At 41.2% G+C, this 14,248-nt stretch overlaps 1 protein-coding gene across 3 annotated transcripts in view; it reads right to left on the bottom strand.

Moving 5' to 3' along the window:
* The window catches only part of SGPP2 (sphingosine-1-phosphate phosphatase 2), an 86,165-nt gene that overhangs the window by 43,461 nt on the left and 28,456 nt on the right, over window positions 1–14,248 (bottom strand). The window contains exon 2 of one of the 3 annotated variants that reach the window (XM_065558037.1): window positions 90–248. The exons of 1 other annotated variant lie outside the window; for it this stretch is intronic. In XM_065558037.1, coding sequence (XP_065414109.1) covers window positions 90–248 — 159 coding nt within the window. Of the gene's footprint in view, window positions 1–89; window positions 249–14,248 lie in introns of those variants that run through there. One more of the 3 variants, XM_008165851.3, reaches the window with a different exon arrangement.

Here is a 14,248-nt window from a genome sequence, read left to right on the forward strand (position 1 = left end):
CAAGACAATCAAAAGCCAGAAGAAGTTGATTATTATGTTGTTACAGTAATGGAATTAATAAATGTTTTAATAATCACACCCATACTTACACACCACATCATTATCAGCCTCCTCGACACATCGTGATTGATGTTCCAGTAGGTGAATGGAAGGAATGTGATGTAAAAAATCTCTTCACCCAAGGCAGATGAAAACTTGAACAGGTAGTAGTAGAAATAATTCTTCACAACATACTTCTGTGCACAATCCTGAAAGTGAAATGTTTTTAGCATGTTTCAGTGAGCTTACTGAATTAAGTTGTTAGCAGTGGAATTTAAACAACTAGGGCTATAAACCAGTTTGCGATTCAGACAGTAATTTGTTGCAGTGAGACTCAAGAACTGTAGGTTTAGTTTTTCATATAAAAGTGAATTTTATAACTGATACATAGATTAAATGTGTTTCCCCTCCTCCCCCAATCAGTTATGACAAATCTATGATATACAGGAAGACAGACACACACATGCATGCGCAAAGGTTCAGACCTGGACTAGTCTCTGTTTTGGAGGGTCAGATGTGGAACCCTCCTGGCCCTAAATTTAGGGAGCTTATGCAGCTTTAGATAAAAGGAAGAACTATTGCTCTTGACAGAAGAATGTGATGAGACAAAGCAAAACCCCAAAATCAAATAGAATAGTAAATAAAGCAACTTGTGTTTTTGAGATTTGCGTCACTGGCTAGGGAGACTGGATTACCAGTTGCCTTTAGACATCCTGAAATTTGCCCTAGGATAGCAAGTGGCATGTCACTTGCTTCATCCTTCCTTTAAAACCATTTTTTACTTTAAACCTCCATTTTTTCCCTAACTCTCTTATCCAGAGGGCCACAAACTCTGCCTCTATCTCAACGTGGGGATTAAGCAACTGTAGAAACAACATATCCTTTCCACCATGTGAGGTGCTGCTGAGTCACTGCTGTGGGACAAGAAGACTGACATAACCTTTTAAAAACTCAATAAATGCTATGCTTCATGACTGAGGTAATTTATAAGCTAAATTGCTTAAATTTAACTTGATTCAACTTTTAAAAGGGCTGCATGAGCAGATTGCAAAATGAGGTGGGTATCCGTGAATCAAGGGTAAGAAATATTATGTGCTTTAATACTTCCAATTTTTCATCCCTCTCCTACTTTTTGTATGTCAATACGCAACATGATTCTACAGAACAAAACCTTCCAGATCACCCATCTCTTATAACAGGTTATTACCTGTAATTGCCCTTTGAAGATGTACATCTTTAATGTTTGTTTATTGCGGTAGTGCCTAAGGACCAACCATGAATGGGCCCCCATTGTGCTAGGTGCTGTACGAACATGGAGTTGCAGATGGTCTCTGCCCTGAAGAGCTTACAATCTAACTCAACCAGAGAGAGACAGGGTGGGGGAAGGGATAAAACAGACAAGCGGAGTGAACAATGTGATGCCAAGTGTCCTATTAGTTCCACCATTGGGGGAGGGGGGAGGAGAGATCAACTAAATGGAAAGAAAAGTAATGGGAGAGGGGGGGATGCTGAAGGGAAGGGAGCTGAGGGGGTGGTAGGAGAGAAGAGGGGCAGGTGGGGAGTGAAGCTGAGATGAAGAGGCTTTGCGGGGACAGGGGGGAGAGTTGGGGTAAACAGCCAACCAGTGCAGAGCAGAGAATGCCCAGTCAAAACTGAAGTGCTCTGAATGTCCAAAGGTTCCTGCTTTGGCTGCTTGTGCAGCTGCTCCTACCTGCTGGAGTCTCTGCCTAGCTCCTCTCTGCATTTCCCCCCCCTAAGACTATGTGGTGAGGGAGGAGGGGAGAGAGGGGTAGGCTCCACCTGACTGCTAGTTTCCCCAGAATGGGGGGGTCTCTACTGCACAGTTCTGGGTCCAGAGAGTGCTGGCTGAGGTGTGGCTGCTCAAGACGATCTACTGCCCTAGGCAAAATGTCAGTGTGCCACTCCCCTCCCATAGGCCTAAGGCAGCAGAAATTGGTCCAACCAACTCTTCATTATGATAGTGGGGCAGCTGGGCCAAATTTGAATAAGTGGCATTGTGACCTGACACACTGGGTCACATCACCATTCAAATTGGGTTTGGGTGCCCCTCTGTCATAACAGAGAAAACCTATAATAAACAGCTCACATGTAGGTCTAACTTATCAGGTCATCACCCATCTTCCACATGGAGACCCTGATTGGACGTATAGTACTGCAGGCTCTGTTACAGGGCCTGTTACTTGGTCACAGTCTTATGTCAGTTCTTGCATTAAGTGTAAGTGACCTCCCTCCCTAGGTCAGGGCAGTCGCTTTACACAGTTTCTAGTCCTTTGTCTGCTTGACTTCTTGACCCAGGTCACACCAGTATATGATATTCTCCCTAAGCATAAAACTTCCACAGGTGTATTACCTGTATTTTTTCCATAGTTGGGATTTGCATTAATTATTCCTTGTTGTCTTTAGCTCCTACAGAAGCACTGTTTAGCTTTAGCTCACCCACTGACAATCCCATAAAGATGCACATAACTTTTATAAATTTGATACAGTAGTCTTTAAATATAACATCTGTTACATCTGTCCACATAATCACTGAATATTTTATATTCCCAAAGCATTACATATGTTACATAGCATCCAAAGCCCCGGACATTTGTCACCAAAACTAGCTTCCAGAAAACAAACTGAGGACTAAATTGATGATCTATTAATGGATCTGAAATAGTCACTCTATTCCCATTGCATGAACATACAATCCACTGGAAGGGAGAGGTCCACTAGGGGAAACCCCTGATACTTCCTCAAACTCAGTCCATGATGTCTCTCACCGCTAACTCTGTGGGAAACTGACAAACTAACCACACTGCAAAACTCTGGAAATAAGACAGTGGACAGTGTAGTCTGGAGACTTCAGACTTGTAAAGGAGAGAATTAGCATAAAAAACAGATGGATGCACAGATTCATTAGAGCAGAATAATGGTCAAGTGTCAGGTGTGGGTGATATTTTTTTTAAAAAGTTACATCAGGGAAATGCACAGACTGAGCAGGCAAAGATGTGCAGAGCTGGGTTAAAAATCTCGTTCCTGACTGGAGAGAAATTAGAGTTCAGAAGGGAGATAGTGTCTGTGTGCCTTTTATCTATTAAGATTGAGTCAAGTCACTACACAGTGCGTAAATGGAGTTGGGCAAGGGAGTAGACGCTATATCTGTGCAGCTGAACTCAGCTTATGTTAAAGGATTGATCAATTATGTCTGAGCAGCCATCACCCACCTACAGAAAGTAGGCTTAAACATCCGTGTGGTTGTGAAATGGTATGAGGATCAGTTTTCTGATGGTGGCAAAAGCTAAATAATTTTTCAATAGTAGAATTAATTGGGAGATTTCTAATTAAATGATTTTTCATCAGAAAATGCTGATTTGTTGAAACCAAAGATTTTGCAGAAACATACTAGTTTCGATGAAACTTTCATTGGGAAAGGTTTTTCAGATACAGGGAGGGAGAAAAACAAAGAACAACCCCAGAATAGTGAATAGCCCAGTGGTTACAGCACTCACTTGAGGTGAGGCCTATTGGCTTTTCTGGGGTAGGTCTCTCTCAATCTCTCCTGTTTGGAGCTGTTCCACTTTCTATTCATTTATTGAATCTGGGACTCCCACATCCCACATAACTGTCCTAATCACTGGGCTAGTCAACCTCTCTTTGGCTCAATGAATAATTATTTACACAAAGTGGAACAGCTCCAATCTCTAATCTGTCAGCCACCCAAGCACTCTCCTCGTGGCTATGCCAGCCCCTACTTTGCCTTGAAGGTTAATAATAGGTGCACCTCAGTCCCCAAGTTCCTTTGAAGCATACTTCTGTAGTATTCTGTTTCTTAGCTACTGAACACTCACAGAATTACCAGGTCAGCTGTCGTCAGGGGAACCATGTACACACCAGCTTGAATGATCCAATTCAGGGTCAGCTCCTTGTACAGTACCACAGCACTGACTTATATTTATAAGTTTATTATCAAAGATTAAGATTTAAGACATAGTGAGTAAGGATAATGGAAACAGAAGGGTTACATATAAAGTAAAATCATAGTATGATTCTTAGAGACTAAGCTTTATTTTAAAAGGGGAATCATTTTGTTTAAAGAAGCTTATCTCATCCCAAATGTCCTTTGCAGCATTTGCAACCAAGGCTGGCTGGGATCCCATTTTCATGAATGTACATGCGCTGCCCATTTACTTCCTTGATGCAGGATTAAGGGGTATCTCCTTGCCCTCTACTTTTATCACCAGGGTTCACTGTCTGTCCTCAGAGACAGCAGAACCCATCACTCAATTTTTTCTGTTTATTTTATATTCTCCTGTTGACTTTGTATGCAAATGAGTCCCCATTGTGTAACTTTACAAAGCTTACTTTACATTTGACAGAGAGATATACCTCTTACTTCCTATCTGGAAGAAACCTGTTATTCTCTGTGGTTGGTAAGATACTTTAAAGAATATTTTTAGTACATATACACAACTCAAATATCCATACATATATATCACACAACGATTATGAGGATCAGTATGACAAGAATTTTTTAGAGACCCCACATGACCCTCTTTGCTGAACTAGAAAGTACATGCCAGACTCAGGAGATACCTGTAACCACTATGCTCCTACTCTGTGTGAGAGGTTCTTGGCACACAGATGGTTTGTGGAAGATGATGTTTGTGGACAGTAAGTAGTTTAGGTTACAAGCCTATACCATGGCCATAGCTAAGACCCCACAGATTAAACAACTGGAAACTAGGGAGCAGTTCAAAATTCAACTCTGGCAAAGATGCACCTTCTCGATTGTGTTTGGGCTGAGATTTTTAAAGCTCCTACGGAATCTGGACATCCAATTCCCATTCATTTTAAAAAGGAATTAGGTGGCCAAATCCCTTAGTCTGCTTTGAAAATATCAGTCTGTGACTGAATGCACCCCTATATTCACACCCTACACTCTATTGTTATAGTCTTTGTATAAAATAGGCCTTGTGAGGTATTTTTTGAAAACTAATTAACTCAGTGGTCAATAATATCATGATGAAATGTGTGTAGCAATGTTATATGCAAAGTTATTAATTCTTTCAGAATGATGTTGGTGGCACATGTTCAAAACCACATAACCCCCAGGAGGCAGAACTGGACAAGCTGGCATTAAACAAGGGAGTGTGTGTTTACCTCAATTTACATAAAGTTGCAAACGGAGTCCTTGGACAGTGAGAGGGGGACGGCAGGAAACTAGGAAAATCTGCATTTCAACAAACAGAGGTAAGAAGAAACACCATGCATCCTCTTTCACTACCAAAAACCATGTTGCCCTCTTTTCTGTTTGAATAAACTTTGCTTTGAGGGGTAACCTTCAGGAAAATGCATCTCAAAGATGGACTTGACTAGAAAAGTGAGAGGGAAAACCACGCCAAGTTCTCTCTCCCTATCCATAGCTCTCTCTTCTCCTCAGAAGACATAAGAATCAGCCATTAGACTTTGGGAGCAATCTTAGCCTGAGAGTTTGGTCAGCAAAGTTACTGGAAACATGTGGTTACTTGAACCATGTCTAGATTGTTAAGTTTAGAAATACTTTAATCTTTATTTTCCTTGTAACCATTTCTGACTTTAATGCCTCATTACTTTTACTCACTTGAAATCTCTCTCTCTGTAAATAAATGAACTTTGTTTTATTCTTTTATTAAAACTAATCCAGTGTTGTGACTTGTTCGGATAACTTCATTTAAGGTAGCAGACTGTTGTATGTTGACCCCTTAAAGGGGGCAAGGAACCTAACATAACTGGACTGTCCAGGAGAGGGTTGGACAGTGCAAAACACACTGTTTTGGGGGGAAGACTGGGAGTGTGGTGGGGGGGGGGCGTCACTTGCAAGTAGTAACCAAAGCTGATGGAAGCCAGAGTGTGGCTGGTGTTTACTGACAGGCTGCTGGAGTCAGAGCTTCCAGACCAGGGCTATGACTACACGCAGACACTCAGGGTGTGACCTGCATGCACATTGGGAACTACAACAGCAAAGCAGTGGGAGGCACCTCAGGTTGCAGGGCAAGTGGTGAATCAGGCCCTCACTGGTGTGGATTGCCTGGAATGTCATGCAGCTGTAATTCTTTTAGTAATTTTCTGAGGATGATAGTAGCAAGACACCTAAAGAAACCACATCTATTCACCTAGCTAGCCAAAGAAAAGATAATTCATTTAAATTCACTTTAGATAGACAAGAGACAGAAAAGAAGAAGTCAGTGTTCTTGAAACACCAATTTGATGGACTTATTCCCCCATGTATTAGTATTAGAGGTCATATATTAGTAACAGACATCTCTATAAGTAAACTTAGCAGTTCTGCGGCACTGAGTGAATTAAGGAAGAATCATGCTAAATATCTTGAGTCTAGTATGCCAATTAGAACACAACATGGACTAATTAGCAACTATGGTGCTTTGTGTCTAATATCATTAAACCATATTTGGACATACTTATGCTTATCCCAAAAGAATGCTCACTCCTTAGTGTGCTAATTTTCCAATTAAGCAACAATCTTTGTGTTAGGAATTATGTGCTCATGTGTCTTAAATCAAAAATGAATGGCACACTCCCAAGGTCAATTATTCTATTCTTAAGAAATCAGATAAAGACTATTGTCATTAGAAGTTATTTAAAAACAGAACTGGCCCCAAAATGGAAACAGTTCTGTGAAAACTGTTGGTTTTATTGACTTTTCAGGATTTGAAATGGACCCATCTGGGGATTTGGGTTTTGGTTTTTTTTTTCATTATTATTTGCTCATCCCCAGTAGAATCTGCTTGAGGTATTTATTATGTCTTTATCTTTCTCACACACATTCTGACTAACACATTTTAAGATAGAGTAGCATAGGGTATGGGAACTTGTTACTCTGGAGGTTTATTCATCATCTGCACTGTTTGTTACTTTCCTTTATTTAGATAAACATTTTAAGAAAAAAGTGTGTGTGATAGTTCTGGCATCCACACCTGTTTGTTTCCTAGGAAAATGGTAGCTTACAGTAACATGGTCTTTCATGAGTAGCAGTAGACATGAACAAGTTTTGAGCTTTATCAGCAATTTATCACTTCATTAATACTTTATCGGTACTTCTCTGGTGGCCCCAGCAGTTTCAGCATAGGTTAAGCTTTTTAAAAAAATAGTTTCTACCCCTTATGGTTATGAAATACTCTGAGCATGGGAGGCCCTAAGCAAAATTAGATCAGTCCCTTTAAGAGGTGGAACCTTCTCACATTCATTTCCACAGGGTGCTAACTATGGTAACATTTACTATTTCTTGACAATCATTTCAAAATAAAGCTGGGATCATGGCAGAAGCTTTGGTAGAGCACAGTCTCCTTTCTACCCCCAGTCTAACCCTGGCATGGGATTTCTGTGGGAGTTAATCACATTTTAAGATAGCTGAAGCACTCGAATCACTACTTTCTGCATAAAGTTATTGCAATTAATTTCTGTGAACATTTGACATTCTCTCATGTTTATAGCAGTTTATCCCTCCAACCTCTTATTAAGAATAGCTCATTTAAATAATTTGTGAGTCTCCTGAGATAGTCTAAAAATTGTTTGTACTTAAACTACTGAAGTGATTTGATGTCTTTAATATTCTATGAGGTATGTTTAATAATTTATGCCACAGCCCACTTGGCTCAGGGAGGGAGAGGCATCCAGCTAAGTTACAATCGGTTTTGCACAAATACCATGCACAAGAGTGTAGTGGAAATGGGAATTTTAAGAACATTTTTGGAAAGCATTTGTGTATAATACCCCAGGACATTTACAAACACAGAAGACACATAGTTCCATCCAAAAAATATCAATTCAGAAAACAAAATTGCACATTCATAAGATGCAGTGTTACCTGAATATGTAGCTCTGGTTAAGTTACCCACATTCTTAGAATATTTAAATAGGAACCAATTAACCACTTGAGTCCTTCCTAATTCACTGGCAGGTAGGAGTGGGGAAAATGTACATCTATTTCTGGCTGCAATGCAACACCAGGTAGCTACATTGATATGTTGATGTTCCAGTGGAACATCTTACCCTTCAGTATAATGTTACTAAATTCTGCTGCTAGTCAGAAGCCGTGGCAGAAACCTGCAGGGAAAGGATAGTGACAAAACAAATTCCAGCAGAGCGACATTCAAACCATTATTATAGGCTATCAGGACACACTTTTGTGTGCAAATGGTAAAATATGTCAGTAGTCTATAATTATAGATCAAATATTATTTTTGTCCCTGTTCATTCAATATTTTCTCCCTAAATTAAAGGATTATAAATGAAATGAAGGCAGCTATTGGTAATGACAATTTGATAGTTTCCCCCCTTCAAAATAAAAAGTCTTTCTTTTTCCATGGGAGCGAGGAGAAAATATCTACTATCCATGACTGTAACCCATCTGAAATGTATTATAGATGTAGTTTATTAAGGTGTATCATGATTTGGGAAATCTATATACAACTTATGAATTCCTGTTGAGGATTCTGAACTCTGCATATATAACTTTATCAGTCTATAAACTCCATTTTGAATAATGAGCTTGTCTGCCTTCTCTCTTGTCTTCTAAATTCCATGTTAGACTGAAATTCCAAGAGGTAGTGACACAGGACTAACAATGAGGGTTGCTAAACCTTGATGATCCTTTATTCACGTAGAATCCTCCTTGGACAAAGAGTTGGCTACCATCCAGAAAAACTAGTCAGCCCAGGTGTGCTGATAACTAAGCAACAAATTGCCTGATGGGGACTGACCACCTGAAAAGGCTGATCAGCAGGTCACCTGACAAAGGGACTGGAGGTTATAAGAGAAGAAAGGGGTCTCCCACTAGCCATTTTAGAAAGAGGGAGAACAGAAGCAGAAAGCTGGCTTACAGGAGTGAGAGGAGAGTCCGTGTTCCAAAGGAGAAGCTATATGCAGGAGGAAAGGGTGAGAGGAAAGATGCTGGACTCTTTAAAAGACACTGACCTGAGCCCAAAAAATGCTGAAGGGTGGTGAGGAAATTGAGATAAATGCATACAGGTGTTTTGTCTAGATCTATATATTTATTGTGCTAATTGTGATAGGGCCTTTACAAAGTCTGTGTGTTATATGCTTCAACTATCACATATTCCTGGAAAGGTAACTGGTAAACCCAAAACCTTGGAGCACTAGGGAAGAGTATACTTATGCTGCTGGGGAATCCCAGTCTCTGGGCCTAGGCAGCAGAACTGTGGGTCTCAGCTCTGTGAAAGGGTGCTAGATGGAGGATTTGTCCCCTGAGTGTGTGCCTAGAAACCCAACATCACAGGCAGTTCCTGGACTCTGCTCAGTCTCAGGAAGCCTAAAAGTGCATGGGTCCAATGTGGTAGGACCCAAACACAGCAGCCTAATGAGCGTCCACCAGGCAAAGATTTACCAAGGATGCGACAAGATATAATATAGCTACGTAACTAAAATACTTCTCATCCAGGTGTCAGGGATATGGGTAATTATACATGAGCAGGGGGGGAATAGAGCACAGTGCAAACTCATCTGGAAATCAAACTAACTGAAACATTTTTACTTGTAAATTGAGCGAGTCTGATTCAGACTCATTGATGCCTTTGTGAATAAGACTCCCTTTTCAGCCTAGAATAGAGCTTTATGTTCCATGTGACTGAGATTCAATCAGCACAAATGACGTCAGGGCGGGTGCAAAGATGTTTTGTGCCCTAGGTGAAACTTCCACCTTGCATGTGAGCCCCCCCCGCCCCTTCCCCAAGCCCTGCAGCAGCTCCCCACCCCCCCTGCCCTGAGGTGCCCCCCACTGCAGCAGCTCCCCCCCTCTGCCCTGAGGTGCCCCCCCCCCCACAGCAGCTCCCCGCCCCAGCTTACCTCTGCTCCGCCTCTTCCCCGAGCACGCCGTTGCCGCTCCACTTCCCGCGCCACAAGCCTGGGAGGGAGAGAAGCAGAGCGGGGCGGTGTGCTCAGGGGAGGAGGCGGAGCAGAGGTGAGCTGGGGCGGGGAGTTCCCCTGCGTGCCGCCTCCTACCCCAGCTCCCTCCGCCTAAATGCCGATGACTACCGGGGCGGCCAAAGCTCCAGTTGCCGCCGAAGGACACGAAATGCCACCCCCCAAATACTAGCACCCTAGGTGACCGCCTAGGTTGCACCAGCCCTGAATGAAGTGCACATACCCAACGTTCAGGGTTAACCACATGGTTCAGAAAAAATCAGGGTTGTGCTGTAGGCTCTCACACCTTGTGGTCTGGCCAACCCTGTAAAGCTGTGACTCTACTGCCACGTATGTTGTTTTGGGTCTAGATATGCCCAAGATGTTAAAGCATTGTTCTATTTGCAACAATTTAAAAGTTCTTTCAAAGTAAAAATTCAAATGTTACCAGAATGTTTAGGACTTAAGAGCTAGTCATTTTAAGACAAATGTAAAAAATCAGTTTCTCCTTTGCTTACCAGCCAATGCTAAAGGTTTGTGTGCCAGTGATAGCCTAGCCTGGGGAGGAGAAACACTGACTATTGAACACTGAATGCAGCTCATAATGCTGTTTAATGCAATTGACTTCAAATTCTTAAGCAGTATAAAGATCCCCATTTGCTACACTTGCTATGAGATGTGTTTATCAAAAGCTGAGTGAATAACTGATTTTTTTTTTTCAGTTCAGAGCCAGAGTGCCCCCAGCCCCCCAAAATCAGTTCAGTTAAACCAAATATATATTTATTTTTCTTACTAATATGAAAACAAATAGTTGGGGGTTGAATGAAACATTTTGCTCAACCCAAAAAGAAAATTCAGTTTTTCATTTCATTTTGGGTATCTTTCAAAAAAAAATTTTTAATTTAACTAAATTTTTAAACTGACCATTTTAGCAAGTTAAACTATTTTGACTTAAAAAGAATCATTTTTCAGCCATATCCATTTGAAAAATTCCTTTGGTGCTCAAGAAAAATGTATTTTTCAGCAAATTTATTATTCCCACCTCCCACCCCAAATCATTTGGTTCTAATGGTCAACAGTTGTAGCAGAAACGCACTACCCTGAACTTAGCTCTTGGCAGATAAATACCTTTCAGAATTCATCCTGGCTTCTATGCATGTTAATTAAAAGGATTTTTGGTAGGAGGTAGAGAATGTTAAATTTACAAAGGGTTTTCTTGTTTTTAACAGTGAGTTGAGGAGGGAAGATATGTATGGAAACCTAAAAAGACCTGTCTGAAATCCTGGAAACATGTATGATAGAAATATAGTTTAGGTGACCTAGCTGGAGTCTGCCAAGTACTTTGGATTATTAAAATGTAGGATGGCTGGTCTGAAGGTCGACAACATATTCTTCACACTGAAGCCTTAGAGAGACACTGCTAGGAATTTGTGCAAAGGATTTTCAGATGCTTAGTTAACATTTTTGTCACATGACTTTATTCTTTGACTAGCAATAACAGTAACTTAAATTAAGTTTGAATCTAGCTTATAGTAAACCATTGCTTTGTGCTTACTACAAGAGGGCTGCTGCCATTTATCAACTTCATCCTATTGTACAGCAGTTTGGAGGCAGAAATCAATTGTATCCTCTCCCGTACAATATGAGACTCCAGTCACTGTGATAACCATAAAAGAGTAATGAGATGACCCCGGGTAAGTCATCTGCAGCTGGGATCAAACCTCAGACCTCTGGATTTAAAAAGGAGACTCTATTGCTAGAGCTAAGAAAACCAGGACTTTCAGCTCAAAAGCATAAATTATTATGTAGATTACAAAACAATTTGCTGTTTAACATTGAGATCAAATATCTAATGCCAAGAAAGATGCTGGACACCTGAAAGTCTTACTATAGGCGGAGCTGGTATCATAACTATAGTTATGTTTACTTAACAGTTCCCATGATGAGACCCCATTATGGTTATAATATAATATATGGAGCTATACCTATCTCATAGAACTGGAAGGGACCTTGAAAGGTCATTGAGTCCAGCCCCCTGCCTTCACTAGCAGGACCAAGTACTGATTTTACCCCAGACCCCTAAATGGCCCCCTCAAGGACTGAACTCATAACCCTGGGTTTAGCAAGCCAATGCTCAAACTACTGAGCTATCCCTCCCCTCCTATTTCTACATTTTTCCAGACTAACTGAAGTGGGCTGTAGCCCACGAAAGCTTATGCTCTAATAAATTTGTTAGTCTCTAAGATGCCACAAGTACTCCTGTTCTTTTTGCGGATACAGACTTTGCTACTCTGAAACCTATTCAGGCTGAAGTTTCCCGTGCTAGGTGTCTGCCTCAGGCTGAATGTTTTTGGAAAGTTTCTGCTAAAATGGTTCAGCCATTTCAGAGGATGAGACTAGAGAAAGTGTTATGCCCAGGTGAAATTCTTACACAACCGTTTCTTTGGACAGGATCTAGAAACTCCATGCACTGGAACAAGAACTCAAAATGTGGTGATGGGGAGGGTGTCAGGGATGTATCTTTTCATTTCCCATGAAAATCTGCCCAAATTTGGCCAAGTTAGAAGCCCTTGAAAGAACTCCATTCATACATGGGCAGTAGAGGCTTGTTAGAGAGTTTAAAAAAAAATTAGTTGCCAAGGAGATTCTATCTGCTTAAAAGTGTGGGTTGAGCAAATTTTCCCTGAAATTGATCTTCCTACCTACCACAGGGTGCTGTGGTGCTAGCCACAGCAACTGAGAGCAGGTAGACTAGGGTGACCAGATGTCCTGATTTTATAGGGACAGTCCCAATATTTGGGACTTTTTCTTATATAGACGCCTATTACACACACACCCCATCTCCATCCGATTTTTCACACTTGCTCTTTGGTCAACCTAAGGCAGACTCTCGAGAGGAAAGACAAGGAGTGTGAGGGTGGCTAGGAGACAGGAAAAGGGAAAAACAGAAGCACAAATACTAACACCTAGAGCACACTCCCTACCAAAACCTGGAATTTCACCCAATGTCCAGAGTTGATACATTCTTCTGCTGTGTCAGCAAATAACCATGAAGCCCCCTGGTGGTGTGTTAGGGCTGACCAGAAAACAAAAATGCAGTTTTGTGAAAAAACCCTTGAGTTTTTGACACTTTTCTGTTCAATGAAAAATTAAACTAGACTGATTTGTCTAAACTGAAACTTTTCACATAAATAATCTGTTTCAACAGGAATACTTCTCAGGTCCAAGTTGGAATGTCTGGTCTCACAGACACCGCCTCCAAGAACAGCCAGTAGCCCAGTGGCTAGGGCATTCACCTGGGTTCAAGTCCCTGCTCTGTAAGGGTGGGTGTGTCTCTTTCTCTGAAATGCCATCTTGGACCAGAGAAGCCTTCCTGACACATTTGGACAAAATGTGTAAGTGTCTGAAAAAAATTTGTTTTGACAAATCAATATTTTCTAATGAAAAAAAGCTGAAGAGTTCCCAGCCAGCTTTAGTGTCTGATCTACCCTGCAGTCAGCCTACTACTGTTCCCAATTACTATGTTAGCACACGTGGCAGAGGTCGGTGCTGTGGAGGTAAAGATCCAAACAGAGTTAGTGACCCAGGTTCGGATTCCAGGCAATGGAATTCCTATTTTAGTGTTTTTTAAATATTAGGAAACTAAATAAATAAACCCTAAATTAAAACATTTAGGTTGCAAAGAGAGGTACTCAAGATAGGAAGTGCTAGAACTAAGGTTACCTTAATTTGGTCCTCTCTCTTTCCGTAGTAAAGAGTGAAGCAGAATGCAGGTTAAGTTGAATACATGGAACTTTATTATATCCCACAGGGTTTTCTAATCATGGTATTGAGTTAAATCCAGCCTAACTCCTTGCATTCCTTGTTCCACTAATGTCCCCTCAATAACAGTCCCTTCAGGGAACATGGGCCTTCTGACTCCAGTTCCACTCATGATACATCTTCCCTAGTTTAGACAGTTTAATATCAACATTAAAACAAATAATTGATGCCCAGATCCCACCTCGTCCCTTTGGCCAAAGATTGCTAGCACAGAGCTGAGCGGGAGTCTAGTCTTTACCACAAACGGAGCAGGTTAAAGTCTTTCAGATAGTCTGGTTTCCTGCTGAGGAGACCAAACTAGGAGTGACCTCTCCCAGTCTAGCAAATTCTTGGTGGAATCTCCTCCCTCTTTGTGGAGGTGGCCTCCAGATGATTCTCTGTCTCTGTTCTGTGGTGATCTCTGTAGGCTTTTTCTGGGTGTTGTCTGCTGGTTTGTAAGTGTCTTCTGTTCCTTAGATCACTT

The sequence above is a fragment of the Chrysemys picta genome, chromosome 9 (genome assembly GCF_011386835.1).
Source record: "Chrysemys picta bellii isolate R12L10 chromosome 9, ASM1138683v2, whole genome shotgun sequence".
In the NCBI taxonomy this organism is placed as follows: Eukaryota; Metazoa; Chordata; order Testudines; family Emydidae; genus Chrysemys; species Chrysemys picta.